We start from the raw sequence: 16,010 nt of genomic DNA on the forward strand, positions 1-16,010 counted from the left end.
GGGTTAAAGTGGGGCTTATACTGTATATGTTATTGATTAACCCTAATTTGGGTATAAGTTTATGCACAATATTGTCTATTAAATGGTATAAAAACAACACTCATGTTGTCAATTATTAAACTCAGCAGGACTGCATAATAAAGCAATACATTTTACATAAAACTCACAAAACAGTCTCTTATAATATCTCTAATTTGACTGGGCTTTACGGTTTTTTTCCTGGAACTGAAATGATTGTGGCTGCAGAGTAAGATGCTGTTCTGCTATCCAACAATACACATCTTATTGTTAAGCTTTGAAAACGTAATTGTCGATATAGCTTGTCAGTATAACATATTAGCATATTTATTTATAACAGCAGGATTCTTTCCAAGAAGTGTTGGCAAGCAAAATATATCATCGATCGACGTGACAAACTGCTGACGTTGGAGAAGTCGCAGTTGAAGAAAGAAATTGTGTTGTTGAAGCACTTTTTGTTTACATTATTCACTGTGCTTTAACAACATGTTGTGTGTTTTAACTATAAACCCTGCGGCGGTCTAAATTTCCCTCAAGGGATAATATAGTTTGAATATATTTGAATGGAAACTGAATATTTGACAGCATTGTTTTCCCCTCTCAGCCAGAGCCCAACAGTCTGAGTGTTGGTTGACTTTCTGTAGAACTGTTGAACCCTAAAAGAAAGGTTTACCTGGAGGACACAGTTTCAAGAGAGGTGGACAACTGATTAGTTTTTGTGAAGTTTAATGTGATTTCTTCCTGACTCATCAGCAAATTGCTGTTCTCCAGTGATGCAGTTTTACATGGCATTACTTTACTCAACATGCAAAGCAGTCCAATAGAAAGGAGTGGAGAGGCAAAGACGAGTTGCTCAAGCTCCGAGTGCTTAAAGGGGACATTTTTTGTTGTAAAAAAGGTTTTGACTCTACTCTAGCACAATGGAGTTCTATTAAAATGATTGAGAGTGTTTAAGGATGTTTACATCCAAATTAATTCAAGATTGTAGGAATTACACGCCTTTTTAAGGGGGAATGTGCAGTATAAAAATGGTGACAATTTGTTTTTATTTATCCTTTATTCAACTAGAAAGGTCCCAGTGAGATACAATATATCCTCTGCCATGGAGTCCTGGTCAAGATGGGCAGCAAAATTAAAAGTTTTCATGTGCAAAAACAAACGGGGACAGACAACATCACCCAAAAAAACATACCAAAATACAACAACAGACATGAGACATGCAGGAATCAGAGGCTAAGGGCGCTTTTTGGCTAGTCCAAATCAGTATAACTGATACTTTTTTTCTATTTATTCTGGTTCTGTTTCACAGTGCACAAATTAAAAAATTATTAAATTATCACATTATCAAATTATCAAAAATATTACCTTTATAAACGTCACTATTATTTAGCATATTCTGTGTGTTCTCTTCGGCCCAGATGTCAAGCAAACATCAGACTTCCTCAGAAGGCCAGGTCAGTCCTCTCCCACTCGTGTTAACCATCGTCATTTATCTGCGTTTAGGTTCGCTTGGAAATGGTCCGAGACCAAATCTCGCAAGCGGGCTCAGACTGATTGTTTTGGTACGAACCAGAATACGATTACTGTGTTCACAACTGGCCAAACAAACCGCACCAGAGTTTGATTAAAACGGAATAAATGTTGGCTTGTGAAAGCACCCTTAAAGGTCCAGTTTGTAGGATCTGGCGGTGAGGTGAGGAGATTTCAACCGACTGAATCCTCTCCCGTTTGCCAAGCGTGTTGGAGAGCTAGGGTGGCCGAAGCAAAAATGCGAATGTCAAGCAAGAGAGAGAGAGAGAGAGAGAGAGCGATGGCAACGGGAACTAATACTGTTATCGACTCCTGCCCAAGAAGGAAAAGTTAACAGAGTTTGGTTTGTCCGTTCTGGGCTACTGTAGAAACATCTACAACTGTAACTAGAGTGATGTTGCGCGCCGTCAAGCCACAATAACGCACGGACACGGCAAGATCCACTCGTTACATATAGTGTAGTTTTGAACCACAGAACCCTCCGTGCTTATGTGCACATCAAACGTGTCGTATCGATTAATTGTTCTACACAGTTCCTTCTGCGCATCAACAGGCATTTCGCTTCACTTATAACTCCATCAGGACTGTCCGTTCCTGTCAGTCTTTAACCCGGTGTCTCCATCCTGGACAAAATGTCCTCTGAGTTCCACATTTTAATTATAACAGTCTGTGGCTGTGACGAGCAACATGATGTGATAGAGATGGTTCAAAACTAAAGTTGAAAAATAATGTACACAGTCCCAGACAAGGGAAACTCTCTACAGGACTCCCAAACTGTCAGTGCGTCATGAGGGGGATAGTCCTTTGATTAAAGGGGGACAAAGTAGTGAATGTGATGAGTCATGATTGTCACAGCCTCAGACAAATAATGGCACTTCTTGTGAAAAGCAACAACAGAATATGCTCAACTGATTTTAAAGTATCTTTAAACATGTCAAGAGACGGTCAAGATGTCAAGTTACGTATGCCTTGCAGCTCATTCCAAGCATGCCAGGCGTGAAAGGAAAAGGCAGATTTACCCAGCTCTGTTTGGGTGATTGGGACCAGGAGGAGGATTTTCAACAAATGTTTTCAACAGATGTGGATGTAAACACACCCCCGCTCTTTAACCTCAAAGTCTTTTTCAAATCCAACGTGCTGGAGGGGAGTTTTAAAAGAAAACATTGACAACATGTCGAGACTCACTGGAGGTGAAACCAGGACAGAGCAGCACAAGGCCTTTCTGTTCCTCCACATTGTTTCCATTCTGGGCCGTGGAGCGGAGCCCTGCCCTTTGGCACATCAAGAGAACAGGGAGGCCCCACCCGTGCAATGTCATACAGTACACAGAGACAGAAAAGGAGGAGGAGGTGGAGAGAAACAGAAGGAGGCGCAAAGAGAAACACTTGCACTGTGGCCGTAGTTTTAAAAGGCTGATGACAGAGCTGAGTGCTTATCTTTTTTTATTTATTATTTTGTGTATATCAAACAATTAGTAGATTTATCTTACAAATATAGATTGATTTAATGGTGTAAAAAATAAGTAGAAATGGTGCAGCCCCATGGGGCACACCTGGGGTGGGGGGGCTCATGGATCTGCATTACAGTGCTGGCTTTCATTTCCCTGTTTTGGTTTCACCTGGTTGACCTTTGCTCCACTGTCACGTCTTCTGATTATGTTAAATGGGACGAAGCAATCAGAATCAATCCATAGCCGATTAAACTGCTCTAAACTCAACTGTCAAACACACGCAAGTCATCGGCTTGCAGTTGACATTAAGTTACTGATATACTGAACATGTTAAACAAGAGTCTGGATGTCCTGATGACTTAGTGGTTTAAGACACACATGATATGACCGCAACATCCATAAAAAAACAAAAGAAGCCCCTTCTTTAGCCAGGATAAATTCTCTAAACCCGCAGAATAAATGTCTCGTAACACTGCATACTGGCTGCACAAGTTCATTGTGCTACTGCGACATATTCCTATTTAAACTACATCCAGTCAAAACACTGAGTGTCAGATGCTCAAATATCAGATCTTGTATTGTGTATACTTCCACAGGAATGCGGTTTTACTCTATAACAACCTGCGGCCTACATCTTGCAGCCCCATATCTTATGTCATGCACTGCTAATCACATTAAGAGCTTTAAAGGTTGCACATGGGAGTCTGGCTCTGCTCATCTTTGCTCTGTTCCGCTCTAACTTTATGATTTTCCAGCTCGTATGGATCAAAGGATTACAAGGCAATCGAGTCATCATGGATGGACACACTGAGCTACACGCTGCATGAAAACAGAGACTGAAAACATAGCGTATGGCTTCTCTCACATGTAGATGGTAATGTTGTATAAGGCCAAAGCTGTGTCGTGTTTGATAACGTAAATGGCAGAAAAAGTGATGAAATTAGAATGAAAAATGTATTAAAAACCAAAGCATGGGAAAATGCATTTTCTTTTGCAGTGTTGTGACTTTTTATTTCCACCATATTTGTCCTGTTTATTATACTTTCATTTTGACTCCATAGTATCTAGCAGCCTTCAACTAACACCACATTGTATTTGTACAGTTTGACAAAAATCTTCACTCAAGGTCCACTTACTAGCCTTTCCTGAGCTGTTAACAACTGATTACTAATATTATCGGTTGAGGAAGACTGTGAGATGTGGTTGAAAGTCAACCTGACCCTGTCAGGGGCAGGCACTTTTAAAAAAAATACTTGGATTGGATGAACCATCTGTAAATCAAACTAACAAAAGTGAAACTAGCTGAAGGTGAAAACATCACCGCAGTGCCGTTCTTTGCTCTTCTTTCAATGAAGAAATCCTATCCAGTTCTGATAGAACTGATGCTACAGCATCTACGCTAACCTCTTCAGGAGTCACCTCTCTGTGTCGTCACACACACCTAAACAATGCCGTAGCTGCAATAGCTCCTCACAGGACACTGATTGGTCCGTTGTCTGGCGAGCCGGACGCAAACGCATTACTTGAAGCCCGACAAGATGGATTTTCGTGTGATATTTGATACCGCGATGCTCACCTGATCTCCTTTCTTTGTGAGAATCCAGCTGCCGTGCACGGTTAACTGAAAGTAGGGCTGCAGCTATATATAATAATCCATAATTCAAATTATTGTTAGTTGCTGCCTTGTACTTTTACATCCTGCAAAATCAATTTGTGTGTAATTCATGTAATCACGAGCCAGGAAATATAAAGAGCGGTGAACGCCACGTAGGGAGGAGGTCGGGGTGGACGGGAGGGTCAAAAAATACCGGACGTTCTCTCAGGAGACCGGCGTTCGTGTCCCGCGTGAAACCAGAAATCAACGTTGATTTATTTGTCAAGTAAGTAACGCCACTTACGGAGTTATTTTAATCCAAACCACGATCTTTTCCTGAACCTAACTAAGATGTTTTATTGCCTAAACCTAAGGAAGTTGTTTCATGTGAAGACGGAAGTTTATTTTGAAAAGACTGCGTGCATGTAACAAGCCAAAAATTGACACGTGTTGATGGACATTGGTAGGAAAACGAACAAAAAAGAAGGAATAACGTTTTCATAAGATATCATACAAACTGTTGTATGAGAATACGTTAATATATGACATCAACATTAACAATTTACTGGCCACTAATACTGGTTTACTTAGCTAATTACTAAAGTATAAGTCACGACAATTGTATGTCTCTGCACTTGACTTAAAAAAACAGAAACATTTACATTTTGTTGGATAGACGGTGTAAAAAACCCACCTCTTTGGTGGTATCATACATGCTATTTTTGACCTTTAAAAGTTGTCATAACTGTGTGTCCAGATAATGATTCATGAGACAGTTCCTGGTGAGACAATAAGACCTTAAATACTCAACACAAAGCCTTTATAGATGCATCTGTTAGTGTCTGACAGCAGTGAGGGAGTCATGCAGTGATAAATCTGAACCATTACCTCAGGCATTCTGGGCCTGTTCACTATGAGGAGCTGCAGCCCACACTGCTCACCAAGCCTCATTCTAGGCATATTTGCTGAGAGAGCGAGCCAAGATGACGGGCTCTCCACCAAAACCAATATTTCACCGCTGATCACGGTTGGTTTACTGCTTGCGAATACATCGCAGATGTGTTTTATTTAGTTGATTTTAACTTACAGACTGAGTGTATGTTGGTTCTACACAGCATTCTGTCCATTGTGTCTGCCGCTGTGCAACTGGAGTGAAAATTAAATTAAGTTATATCTATCAGGACAATACAATTCACCAAAACCAACAGATAAAAATCCACTTGTTGCTTCCTGATTTAGGAAAGCAGAGTGCGGACCTCTTGGACTGGGGGCAAACATTTGAGTAATCTTTGAACATTACAGTTAACGGATCTTTAGTTTGGATAGATTACCAAAGCATCAACAGCCACATTGGCAGGTCATTAACTATAAATAAGAGATTTTAGTCCTTTCTGAAAATGTAGTGAATATTTGGTATTTACCTGCTCCTGAAAAGAAAAGGATTTTGCTCTGACAGTCAGATTTCTATTTGAGAAAGTAGTGGCAGCTTTTCATTCGTAGAGAATTACTTCAGCTCATCAAACTTTAAGGCAGAGAGGTAGCTGGAAGTCGAATAAAACAACGTTTACAGACAGTGCTTTGTATGCCTCAACCAATGGGCAACCTCCGGGTCTGAGAAGTGAAGCCAATGCTGAAGTGCCCTAAACCTGCATTCTTTCTACCAGCCAGCAGGGGGCGACTCCTCTGGTTGTATAGAAGTCTATGAGAAAATGAGTCTACTTCTCACTTGATTTATTACCTCAGTAAACATTGTAAACATGAGTTTATTATCTCAATCGCTAGTTTAAAGTCTTCTTCAATATAGCATGATGTTCATTTAGTAAATTATGGTCCCATTTAGAGTCAAGTAGACCATAAAGCAGGGGATGCTTTAGGGCGGGGCTACCTTGTGATTGGCAGGTTGCTACTACGGCGTTGTCCGTGTTTTCGTCTTAGATCTTTAACCCTTTCACGGTGTTTTCAGTTCATGAAAGTTAATTGTAACATTTTGGTCGCCTAAAAATGTTTCAGCATTCGGCTGTACTTAGCTCCACCCTCTTGTGACACTTCTGGTTGCGAAAACCAAGATGGCGATGGCCAAAAACCAAGATGATGACGGCCAAAATGCCGAACTCGAGGCTTCAAAACGGCAGTCTACAAACCAACGGGTGACGTCACGGTGACTACGTCTACTTCTTATATACAGTCTGTGGTCTCAAGTAGGGCTGAAACAATTAGTTGTTTAATTGATTAATCAATCAATAGAAAACTTTTGATTAAGTGATTAGCTTTTTTAAATGCGAGCATTGGGATTGGGTATTGAACTCTTGGTCGGACAAAACAAGTCATTTTGAAGACTTCAGCTTGCGCACTAAGATTTTCGTTAAATTATTTCACTATTATACCCAACAGTAACATAACACAACCAGGCTCCTAATGATGATTACCTCATGATGACTTTCTATGAGCTTCTAATCGTTGAGTTTTGAGTTCAGTGTGACAGAGGTGAAGTAGATAAAGTATCTTCTATAAAAGGACAGATTGACTGCGTCTGAGTGTCTTCCAGGGGTCAAAGTTCACTGCTGATTGTTTATCAAAAAGGCCACATTAATCCTTTAACATCCTTTCACTTGCTTGTCTGTCTCCCTTTTTATCAGGCATAACAATGAGCTGTCAATCAGCATTATTTGGTTTGACATCCCAACGTCATTAAACACGTTATTGTGGTTACTGAGCGACATGGTCAAACATGCAACATCAAGACAAAAAGATAAGCTGGCTGACTCACAACACAACACAACCAACATGACAGCTGCTCTACACCACCGTGTCTCTTTTTGCATCGGGCCCGCCGGGCCGATTGCTGAGCTCTGTGTTTCTCAAGGTCTTTGTGATAATGGATGTGTTGATGGGACGCTCTGTGATGGGAGGGGGCTGCGGTTGGTCTCGCTGGCATCCTGCCATCCACTCAGCTTCTCACAGTTTTCTGGACTCATCAGCAATAAAAGCAAACATTATCACAGAATGAATGGGAACCCCTTTATTACAGAGGCATTGAGTCAAAAGAGTGGAGTAGAAATGCTTCATAATTACAGAAAAGATCTTAAAAGTTCAGAATTCTTAAGACCTAATTATTATATGATGCAGTAGATCAGTGTCAGTCAGTTGTCTGTCGCTGTGAATAATAATCTTCAGCCATTAACCTTTAGAATAATGTTAAAATAATTGATATGGCCTGAACTAAGGTCAGCAATCTAAAATCAATAACTCACTAGACTAACTGGAACAGCAAAGACATCTTGAATTTCTCCTATTCACTCAGCAGGAGCGCGTTTTAAAGTGTCACCTTTACAGAATGCTGCACCAGTTATACTGTATAGTACTTAAGTCAACATACTGTACTGAGCAAATATTTCTTTAGAAGTAAACTTGTTTTTGTGTTTCTAATAAAGTCAATACACTCAGTAGCCACTCTGTGAAATTCTGGGCCGATAATCTTCAAATAACAATTTGTCCGACGTTTTTATTGTAGTTGTTTATTGTGTTTTTGCTGTTATTTATTCCCCTTTTGTGCCAGAGAAACAAAGACATCTTCATTGGGCCAATATAAAAAATTAACTGAGCTGCTTTAAAGTCTTCCAGCATTTAATTACACCATCTTTGAATGAGCACAAATTCAATCATACAAATTTATGAAACAACCTTTAATATAACCTTCTTTCACATGAAAAAGATTATTATTTTTTATAAAGTAGTATAACTCTTTAGCTGCTGTACAACTACCAGCTCAATGAGTATGAATGTACTGACATGGCCCGACAAAAATATAAATTGTGTTGTACACAGTTGTATTGAATTGCAATAGATTGTACCAGTGTACCTAATAGGGGTGTGAGAAAATATCTAAAATATAGAATATCACAATATTATGTTATGTCAGTCAATACTTTATATCATTTGCAAAGAGATGCACCTTCTCAGTCTATATGCCCTCTCAAAGTAGTGCTTTGATGTCGGATGTTACAGAGACTGTGATAAATGCAAATGCAGATCCCACTGTTCTGTTTGCATAAAAAAGTAAAGCATATGGTGATGTATCTTTATACTATGACAGCTGACCTAAAATTAGATTAAAGAATCGCAATATACCGCCTTGCTTACAGTGTCGCAATATATTGAACCGTAACCCCCGTATCATGATACGTATCGTATCGCCAGATTCTTGCCACTACACGGCCCTAGTACCTAATAAAGTGGCCATTGAGTGTAAATCCATATGCGCAAGGATTAAACAGTTATTTGCCATTTGAAATAAATCTGCCTTTTCCTCATTAATATGCAAATGTATGCAGCAAGGTGCTCTCAAATGTAATCTCTTAGGGTAAGCTGTGGTACAGTATAGAGCTTCTATAATGCAAGGATAGGTCTAACAACCAATCAAAATGAAAAGAGTATGTCCTGAATGCTGAGTTATGGAAAAGATTAGAGACGTATCAAGTCAACTGTATTTATATAGAGAGACTTGTGTACTGTCTCCTTAAACCATAAGCATCCCTCCAGATATTACGTGTTAGTGGATTTCATGGAGCTTGGAAATCAAAATGGAACGATGCATGACTGAACTAATGTTTTCCATCTATTGCCCTGCTCTAAAAAAGCTTATGTACTCTTATGGATCTCTGCCAACACGGGCCAAAAGAAATCATTTACAGATCTAGCTCTGACAAGTAAATGTGCTCACATATATACGTCCTGTGAGTGATCTTCATTCCTTGCATGTCGGGAACTAGTCATTTTGGCAGGGTGAGATCGCCACATGTCGAGAACAGAGAATGAGTAGACAGAGAGAGAATGGCAGCTATGCTGAAGGCGTGTGGCCCAGTCGGCCTCCTCCTCCTTCACACTGGTTTCTTATTGTGTCACAGGGAAGCCTGACTGCACATAGACAGGCAACCACACCGAGGGGACGGATACAGAAAGTGACAATTAGAGCAAGTTTGATGGCTCTCCTCCTCTAACAGAGCCAGCCTCGAGAGCCCCGCAGGCTCAAAAGGCCATGTGTAAATTATTCATTCAGGACTCCAACACCTTCAGGTGCTTAACTGGGTTAAAATGATCAAAAAGAGTGTAGCGCAGATTAGATCCTGGACCCGATGGGCAGCTTGTGTCTAAAACGTGTGACCTTTCCAAAGACTGTTATGAGACTCTCGTTAAAGTTACCACGAGGAACTTCCATTTCGTGTCGATTTTGGCGGTCCCTGTGGACAAAAGCTGTAGTGTTTCCGAGCACCAGAGTCCCTTTGGAAAACCTCTAATTTTACTGCAGCAGGGTCTGACTGTCTACCCCCGCTCAGTCTTGGTTCTGGCCCGGGCCTCCAGCAGCGTGGTGTTCCAGCGGGGACCGGTGGCTCGAAGGTGGCAGTGAAGCCAGATCTGGGTCTGTCCGCCGAAGGCCCCGCTGGAGTCTGAGCTGAAGGGGTTTCTGGTGAACCTGCATGCTGTAAATAGTTTTGTCTGACTTTGCGGGGAATCGGACTGGATGACAGCCATTAAGAATAACTATATAGAAATGGCCAATCTTCTCGTTGATGATCTCGTTTACTAATGTAAGTCATATAGAGGCATCAGTATTAAATTGATTTCATAACCACATAAAAGTTCCTCACAGTAACTTTAACAAGCAACAAAGTTTGTTTTGTCCAGTGGATTAATATGAAAGTGTCACAGAATCTAGTGTCAGATATGATGCATCTCTTTATCTCGGGTTGCCCTGATTGTCACCATATTCATGTTGGTAGGTAAAACACCTCTGGACCATCTGAGAAATGTCTCCCAGAGACGGTTGCAGATTATTAATCCAAAAGAAATGTAGTCAAATACTGTGAAATTTCTGCAAACACACATTGCTGGCCAGTATCCAACTGCCCAAAAACTTTAATTTTCTCTATTTGTTGCCAGCTACACAGCCCAAAAATAGCTTTTTTCCACCAATGAAATAATTGCAGTATCCTATCTTATGAGAAGTTCAGTGTTAGTAATAGTTTTTAAATGCTGTATGTCTCAAAAAATGTTACAGAGAAGTCTTGTGACAAGTATTACGTACAGCTAAAGCGTGCAATAAAGTTTCAACATCTCACACGAGAGTTTGGTTTACCACTAACCCTAATAGGGAAATTACAGTGTACTGGTCTGATCCTTTGATTTGATTGGATGTGGGAGAATATTCAAAAGGGGGGCTCTGTCTGATTTGTTTTTTTCTTAAACTAAGTAGGATACTTACTATCCCAGGTTTCCCTGAGGGAAAGTGTACTTATTTTGAGTGAAGAAACTGAGGAAATTCAGTGGAAAGACAAACTACATTTTGTCCGTGGCTGGGAATTAAGTGATCCCTATCAGCTAGTTTGGCCGGCCAACAGTCAATGTTGACATCCTACGCTTGACGCTGGGGAGGACTGAAGCTTGAAACATCGAGTCAAACTACAAAGCAATAATGACAAGCTAATGATAACAGCAGGAATGTACTGTACTAATGCTGGGGGACTTACCCATGGAGGCAGCTCAGAAGTAGGCAAAGTTTGCTTCACCACTTTCTCCTCATGGTCCAAGAATGCTAAGGCACGGTTTATCCTGTAGTCCTTATTGCCGTGGTTTCTCCTCCAATAGAACAACATGGCGAGTCCAATCAGAACCCAGCTAAAGCTAAACTCAAAGTAGCCCAGGACGTAGATCGGGAAGATGATGGCAAAAGTCTTGCCGAATTTAATCCACATTTGGCTGATATCTGTCAGAGACGACTGTGGCTCTTCGGCCAGCTCTTCTGGAGACAGAGGTGGACCTACGCCGGAGCTCACCGGGCTGCTGGGCGCTGCGATGGGTCCGTTCGCCCTGACACCTGGTCCCGCTGAACCCTCCATCCTGTTGCTCATTTCCCACCTGGAAAGACATTTTTTGAGAGACATTCACGGCAAACGTTAGTGTCGAAATTTGCAGCACCAAGCAGCAAGTTTTTATCTCCACAGGTCAAAGGTCAAACAATTACGTCACAGATATAACGTAGTTATACCCTAGGGAATAAAACAACACTAAGCATGACAAAGAATCAACAACAAACTATTTTTAACTAAATTTACCATTCAGATTCTGTGTCTTACTAGTTTATTTGATTAGTGCTAACACTGAAACACACTGGGTGGAAAAGATTTATAAGAAGTATTTATCTTCCTGTAAAACAAAGAACCCCCCCCCCCCCCCCCAAAAGAAATACTACCAGACTTTCTGTGTTCCAAGATTACATACTCTGGAAAAAAAAATTTTAAAACACTATAATATAATTTGTAAGAAAGCAAACCAAGTGATCACTGAAAATCTTAAAATTTAAATTGATCTAAACTATTGGTGTATCAAAAGAGGATACCTCAGATGACTGTGTGGTAAAGGGCCTTCCCCAGAGGCTCCATGTTACAGTAACTCCCCCTCAACAAGTAGGCAGTAGAAAGTTGGCAACATGTAAATGACTAAAGCAAACAAACTGATCCACATTAGACCAAAGATTACTTCATTATATTATCTGTTTACTACATGACAATACTTTTAGTCTAAACAAAAAGTTTTCACAGCCTATAGTATATTCATACAGGCTGACCTGTAATTCTGGTGTCTTCCCTCTTGTATGGAGAGGACGTCATACGAAACTCCTTTGCAAAAACATCAACTTTTTGTATACTTCATTCCTGGGAACAGTACGAACTTCACAGATTGGAATTCACTTTATATTACGAAGCGTTTAGTATTACTCTTCTATTCGGCATATATCCAATACACCTACTCACTATCCTTTTTGTATAATTTAAACTTTTAAAAGTGCTTCAAGCGTTGCCCCAGCAGTCTTCAGCGACCACAACACACCGCCGTAGATGGCAACGTCAAGCGGCTATGAGTAGAAATTCTACTGAAATATGTAATATTTGGTTTGATTATATGTATGCCGAATAGAAGAGCACCGACTAATACATCCAAAATATACTCGAGTCATTGGTAACGGTGCGTAAATGTTTAACGTTAAGCACATCAACTCTTAATTGCCATCTTTTTTAACGGAATCCGTCGTGACGTTCTCTCCACAAAGTGACACGTATCTGGACTTCACCAGCAGCAGCACTGCGTAAACCAAACAACAGCGAGAAAACAACTTGTTCCTCCGTGTTCACCGCTGACCACACAACACACTCACCGGTATCCGTCTGGGACATCCGCTGTTTCCTGGAAAAGAAACTCAAAATCACTCCACCAGCCCAGTCCACAGCATGCCAACCAGCTAAACTCAGATAACCCTGTCTCCCCTTCAGCTCATCTTGCTGTGAGGGCGGCCAGTCCTCTCAAGCAGCCTGCAGGAAACTGTCATCGCAGGAAAGAGGTCAGCCTCCGACAGGGAGGGAGCTTCAAAACACCGACACGGCGGCGGACCTGGGCGCCATCTTGCGGCGGGCAAAAGAAGGCAAGGCAAGGCAGCTTTATTTGTAGAGCACATTTCAGCAACAGGGCAATTCAAAGTGCTTTACATAAACATTCAAGAACATTGCGACAAAGTGCAAAAGAACATTAAGGCATAATTAAAACAGTTATAAAAACATAAAAACATTAAAGGGACTGTTTGTAACTTTTTAAGCGTTTTAATGTACGAGGTCGTGACACATGCGCGCTCGCGTGTGGCTGGAGTCTCTCCTCCTCTGCCTGCTTGCCTTCACACACACAGCGCGCGCGTTCTCGCTGTCTCGCTCCACCTCTAGACGTGAATGCGCGCTCACTCCACACTGCAGAAAAGTTAGTTTAGCTCTGAGAATATCTAGTGAATGTACAGTGGACGTTTGTGCAGAAATAACTGCTGCAGCTCCTCCAGACAAAACAGAGGTTTCCCGTGTCTTGTGAAGTGACGGGGCTCCGCAGAGAGAAACGTTATTGTGTCTTACCGGTTGCTGGTGTCTTCCTGCTCACTCCGGCTGCGGTTGGGAGGCGATAACGTTACTCGCTGCGGAGCCTCGCTGCCTCAGAGCCCCGGCACTGACGCTGAAGCAGGAAAAGCCAACACTAGGATCAGTATTGATTCATGGAGAGACCTTCGTCTGGTCAGCTAACATTACTGCCAAGCAGCTGAAATATAGAGTGATATTATGGTTTTAGCTGACGTGTGTCGCCTCACTGTTCTGAGCGATGCTCGTTCATGTCTATGTAGAGCGAGCACAAGCACGAGCCCGATGCTGACTTTCATTGACTTGACGGCCACAGGTGTCGCTGTTAACAAGCATTTCTGAAAGTTACAAATAGTCCCTTTAAAGATTAGAAAATAAAAACAAGCTAAAAATAAAAGCTAGGATAGAAGCTAAAATACAATATAACACACAAGAGTAAAAAGCTCTAGTGCAGTATAAAATCATTATCTGGTTTAATAAAAGGCAGCAGCATCAAACAGGAAAGTTTTAAGCTTTGATTTAAAGTAACTCAGAGCTGGAGTTGGTCCTGCAGTTTTCTGGGAGCTTGTTCCAGACATTTGGTGCACAAAAACTGAACGCTGCTTCTGCATGTTTAGTTGTGACTCTGGGGACACTAAGCAGACCTGATCCAGATGACCTGAGAGGTTTGGATGGTTCATAACATAGCAGAAGATCAGAAATGTATTTTGGCCCTGAACCATTTAGTGCTTTGTAAACCAGTAGCAGTATTTCAAAATCAATTCTCTGAGAAAAGAGAAAAGAACGGTTACGGAGAGTTTCTCTTCTTCCACTGTCAGGGTTTCACAAAATTAAAATTAAAATGGGTTTTGAGCAGTCTTTAGAGTTTTTAATGTTTATAATTATTATAATTGTTTTCATACACAGTGAGATCTCCCTTTTTTGTTTAACAAATAGTCTAGTAGTAATAATATTAGTATAGCTACAGTTAATAAAGGTTTTACGAGTCATGACCATGTTTGACAAGTCTTTTTTTTTGTTTTTCAAACTTGGGGTCCTTCTGTGTGTAATTTACATGTTGTCTCATAGTGTTAGCATGGGTTTTCTCTGGGTTCTCTGGTTTTTCCTCCCACAGTCCAAAGACATGCAGGTTAGGTTAATTGTTGACTCTAAATGTCCCGTAGGTGTGAATGTGAGTATGAATGGTTGTCTGTCTCTATGTGTCAGCCCTGTGATAGTCTGGAGACCTGTCCAGGGTGTACCATGCCTTCACCCAATGTCAGTTGGGATCGGCTCCAGCTCCCCTGCGACCCTGAATAGAAAACAGATAATTGATGGACGGATGGATGGATGGATGGATGGATGGATGGATGGATGGTCCAATGTGGTCTAGATGGAGGAAAAAAAGTGATATTAGCCCATTTTCAATTTTTACAACTAAAATAAAGGTCAAACAAATATGAAATTAGGTTTTAAGCTAGGCTGCATTTAGGGTTTTACTATTATTCAGTTCATTGTTTCATTGTCATATTTTCAGTAGGCTACATTTGATTTCTCAGCCAACTGGCTGGTGTGATATCCTTCTGCACACTCCCAAGAATAACACTGTGGTACTGAATCATTGTATTTTTATTTGTATTGTCCTAAAAGTAGTCAAATTTAAATATATAGAGTCTAAAGAAATAGGATACAGGAATCAGCCTGTGAGATGATAGACTAACCATGGATATACAGTATATATATATATATATATATATATCTCGTTTTTTTCCCTTTTTTCATTCTTGTAGCCTAGACAAAGAGTATAGAAGCAAAGAGACGAAACTCCAGTGTTTTTTTGACAACAGCCGCTGCCGCCATTTTGGACTGAAAATGCTTATTATATATATATAATATTGTATTGTTCAACACAGGCCATTTTAGTAGAATATGACAATAGAATTGAAATAATTTTGTACGACACTTTCCAATGCAGCATCGGCGCCCAGCAGCAGGGCTACGCTTCCTCCATTTTGGACTGGAAGCGACTACCAGACTACAGACTACCTTAGTGCCAATAAAACATCTGCCTACAGTCTGGTAGTTGCTTCCAGTCCAAAATGGCGGAAGCGTAGCCCTGCTGCTGGGCGCTGATGTTGTGGTGGAACGAACAACTGACTTTCACTTCTTGGCAATATACATTCTTTGGCCTAGATATGATTGTTTTCTAACGCACAACTTTAATATGGCACAAAAAATGCATCATACTGTATTTAGTCTGGTGAAAATATACAGGTGATTGGTCGACTCCTTTCCTCCACCACTTGGCCAGTCCCTTACAAATGTGTCATCGGGGATACAAGCCTTTGACCTTTGACCATTTTATCCTATTTGTTGCCAGCAGTGTTGGAGCTTAATCTACTGATGACCTCATTGTAATTTAGAGCACATAATAGTAAGTAAGCCACCCAGGTGTTTAAAGAAACATCATTTAGTATGTAAAATTCAAAGAGAA

General features: G+C 40.8%; 1 protein-coding gene across 4 annotated transcripts in view; it reads right to left on the minus strand.

The window, feature by feature from the left end:
• LOC141777700 (extended synaptotagmin-2-A-like) overlaps window positions 1–12,953 on the minus strand; it is a 60,596-nt gene extending 47,643 nt beyond the window's left edge. For all 4 annotated transcript variants that reach the window (XM_074652202.1, XM_074652201.1, XM_074652200.1 and 1 more), the window contains exons 1-2: window positions 12,802–12,953; window positions 11,117–11,504 (exon numbers count right to left, since the gene is read on the minus strand). In XM_074652202.1, coding sequence (XP_074508303.1) covers window positions 11,117–11,497 — 381 coding nt within the window. In that variant the 5' untranslated portion in view covers window positions 11,498–11,504; window positions 12,802–12,953. The remainder of the gene's footprint in view (window positions 1–11,116; window positions 11,505–12,801) is intronic.
• Between the last annotated feature and the right edge of the window lie 3,057 nt (window positions 12,954–16,010).

Source organism: Sebastes fasciatus, chromosome 11 (genome assembly GCF_043250625.1).
Source record: "Sebastes fasciatus isolate fSebFas1 chromosome 11, fSebFas1.pri, whole genome shotgun sequence".
Lineage (NCBI taxonomy): Eukaryota > Metazoa > Chordata > Actinopteri > Perciformes > Sebastidae > Sebastes > Sebastes fasciatus.